Source organism: Eimeria acervulina, genomic scaffold (genome assembly GCF_000499425.1).
Source record: "Eimeria acervulina Houghton genomic scaffold, Eah_scaff591, whole genome shotgun sequence".
Classification (NCBI taxonomy): domain Eukaryota; phylum Apicomplexa; class Conoidasida; order Eucoccidiorida; family Eimeriidae; genus Eimeria; species Eimeria acervulina.
The window spans coordinates 18,364-21,250 of record NW_013549706.1 but is presented as its reverse complement, the minus strand read 5'-3'; the positions used below and the strand labels follow the sequence as shown (position 1 = coordinate 21,250).

Genomic DNA, 2,887 nt, shown 5'->3' with positions numbered 1-2,887 from the left:
CTTGTTGTGAGATGAAGACACTAATCTTATTGAAGCTTTTCTTGTTGTTAGTTTATCTATTTAATTATACATATGTATATTTATTTATTTATTCATATATATATTTATATGTTTATATATACTTGTTATGAGTAAATAAATAAATAAATATATATATATTTATTTATTTATTTATTTATTTATACATTATATGTTTATATACACTTGTTATGAGATGAAGCCACGACCCAACTTGAAGCATATTTTACATCTATAGAAAATATAAATAAATAAATTAGCGGATTACGAAGTAGACAGATAAATTAATTGAGTGATAAATAAACAAATAAACTAATTTATTTATCTATTATTTATATACTATATATATTTATTATTTATTTATTATTTATTTATTATCTGCAGGAGAAGGGTACACCTGGGTTTCATACCGAAGCAATAAAAGGCAAAGCGTCTCTTCGAGGGGTAGAAAACGCAGATATAATTTTATCAAATTGTTTTGTTAGCGCTGCAAACAAATTACAAACAGGAGGCTTCACTCAGCACACCAAACATATTCTCGAGTCATCTCGCGCACTCGTCGCTGCTGGATGCACAGGGCTCCTGATTGGTAATATATATATATATATATATTTATTTATTTATATATGTATATATATATATATATATATATGTACATGTATGTATGTGTGTATGTATATGCTTGATGATTGTTTGTTTACATGTGGATATGCATTTATGCATGCGTTAATTAATGCATATATGTGAATATATTTATAATATATATATATATATATGTATATACATATGATATGCATACAATACATATAATACACATAATATATATTAGATATAAAATACAAAGTTTAAAATATAAGAGATATATATAGAATATACAATATATATATTATATTATATATTTTTATATATATTTATATATATATATTTATTTATTTATTTATTTTATCTATTTGCAGGTGCCTTCGACAGTTCTGTGAATTACTGCAGCCGCCGTCTTCAATTTGGCCGCCCTCTGGCAAATTTTCAGTTAGTGCAGGAGCGACTAATGAGAGCACTCGGAATTGCACATGTAAGCAACAAACTTCTACTCAGCCTGCTGCTGCTGCTGCTGCTGCTGCTGATGCTGCTGCTGATGCTGATACTGATGCTGATGCTGATGCGGGTGCTGCTGGTGCTGCTGATGATGCTTATGATGATATATTTATCTGTACATATATATGTATATATATCTACATAAACATATGTATATATATATATATATATATGCATAAGCAAGCATACAAAAGATATATATATGTATATATACAAATAAACATATATATATATATATATATGTGTATATATATACAAATCAACATATATATATATGTATATATACAAATAAACATATATATATATATATATATATTTGTGTGTAATTGTTGCAGGGTTGTTTATCACTGAGTTTGCAGTTGGGGCGTCGGTTGGACAGCGGATTTTTATCGCCTGCTTTGATTTCGCTGATCAAAGGCACGACGTCGCTGTGGAGCCGCGAGGCTATCAAATTGTGCAGAGAGGCTATGGGCGGCAACGGCATCCTGCTGGGGCTTCAAACAGCTAAAGCACTCGCAGATATCGAGGTATTGTGCTGCAACACCACATGCTCCTGCTGATGCTGCTTATCCTGCTGCTCATGCTCCTGCTGATGCTGCTTATCCTGCTGCTCATGCTCCTGCTGATGCTGCTCATCCTGCTGCTGCTGCTCATCCTGCTGCTCATCCTGCTGCTCATCCTGCTGCTCATCCTGCTGCTGGTGCTCATGATGATGCTGCTGCTGCTGCTGGTGCTGCTCATGATGATGCTGCTGCTGCTGCTGGTGCTCATGATGCTGCTGCTGCTGCTGCACATGATGCTGCTGCTGCTGCTGCTGCTGCTCCCCTTGCTGCCGCTGCTGCTGCTGTTGTTGCAGTAGAAGAGCCGCAGCAAAGTATGTTGGTGGTGCTGCTCCTGGCGTTCAGCCCGCTGCTCGATGGTGTTTACGTGTATTTCATTTTTATTTTTTCTGCTGTCTTGTCTTTCTATTTCTGCTTCCTTTGTTTACTACAACAGACGTGAACTGCATGTTGTTGCTACTTTTGCTTCTGCTGCTGCTGCTGCTGCTGCTGCTGCTTCTGCTGTTGTCGCTGCTGCTGCTGCTGTTGATAGGCGCTGTACACATATGAAGGGACATACGACATCAATATGTTGATTGCCGGACGCGCAGTTACGGGTTTGAGTGCTTTTAAATGAAATATTCATTTGTTTAAATGCATTTGGGGTGTATAGGCAGCTTGGATATGCATGCTTTGCCTCACTGACAGCCATTCTTTATTTATTGTTTTCTTTTGCTGCTCTCTTTGTTTAAAACTGCATTTAATTATAATACAGCTGAGGCAAAAGACGCCTAAAAAGCAGCAAAAGTAAAGCGAAGAAAAAATAATTAAAATTAAGTTTTTTCGTTAATGCGACTGCCGCCTCAAACCCCTGCTCGCCTTCTCCTGCAACCCAATCCATGCAACAACAGCAGCAGCTGCTGCATCTCCAGCAGCAGCAGCAGCAGCAGCAGCAGCAGCAGCAGCAGCGGCTGTAGCTGTAGCAACTGCAGCACCTGGCCCAGCAGCAGCGCCAGGGAATGCTTTGACTCCTTTCTCTCTCCTTTTCTCTCTTTCTCTCTCTCTCTCTCTGTATATATATATATAAATATATATAAATATATATATAAATATATATTTATATATTTATATATATATGCAAATAGATGTATGTCCTTATATATCGATGAATCTGTCTATAAATGCCTATATGCGTGTATAGATATGCATATACATATATATATGCATATCTATGTGCG

General features: G+C 36.2%; 1 protein-coding gene across 1 annotated transcript; it reads left to right on the top strand.

The window, feature by feature from the left end:
* Positions 1 to 974: 974 nt before the first annotated feature.
* EAH_00043780 (cDNA clone:001-121-B01, full insert sequence, related) lies at positions 975 to 2,286 on the top strand (the record flags this gene model as incomplete). Its single annotated transcript, XM_013394951.1, has 3 exons — positions 975 to 1,087; positions 1,470 to 1,637; positions 2,203 to 2,286. Coding segments are annotated over 3 exons (365 nt in total), but the record flags the coding sequence as incomplete, so codon positions are not given.
* Between the last annotated feature and the right edge of the window lie 601 nt (positions 2,287 to 2,887).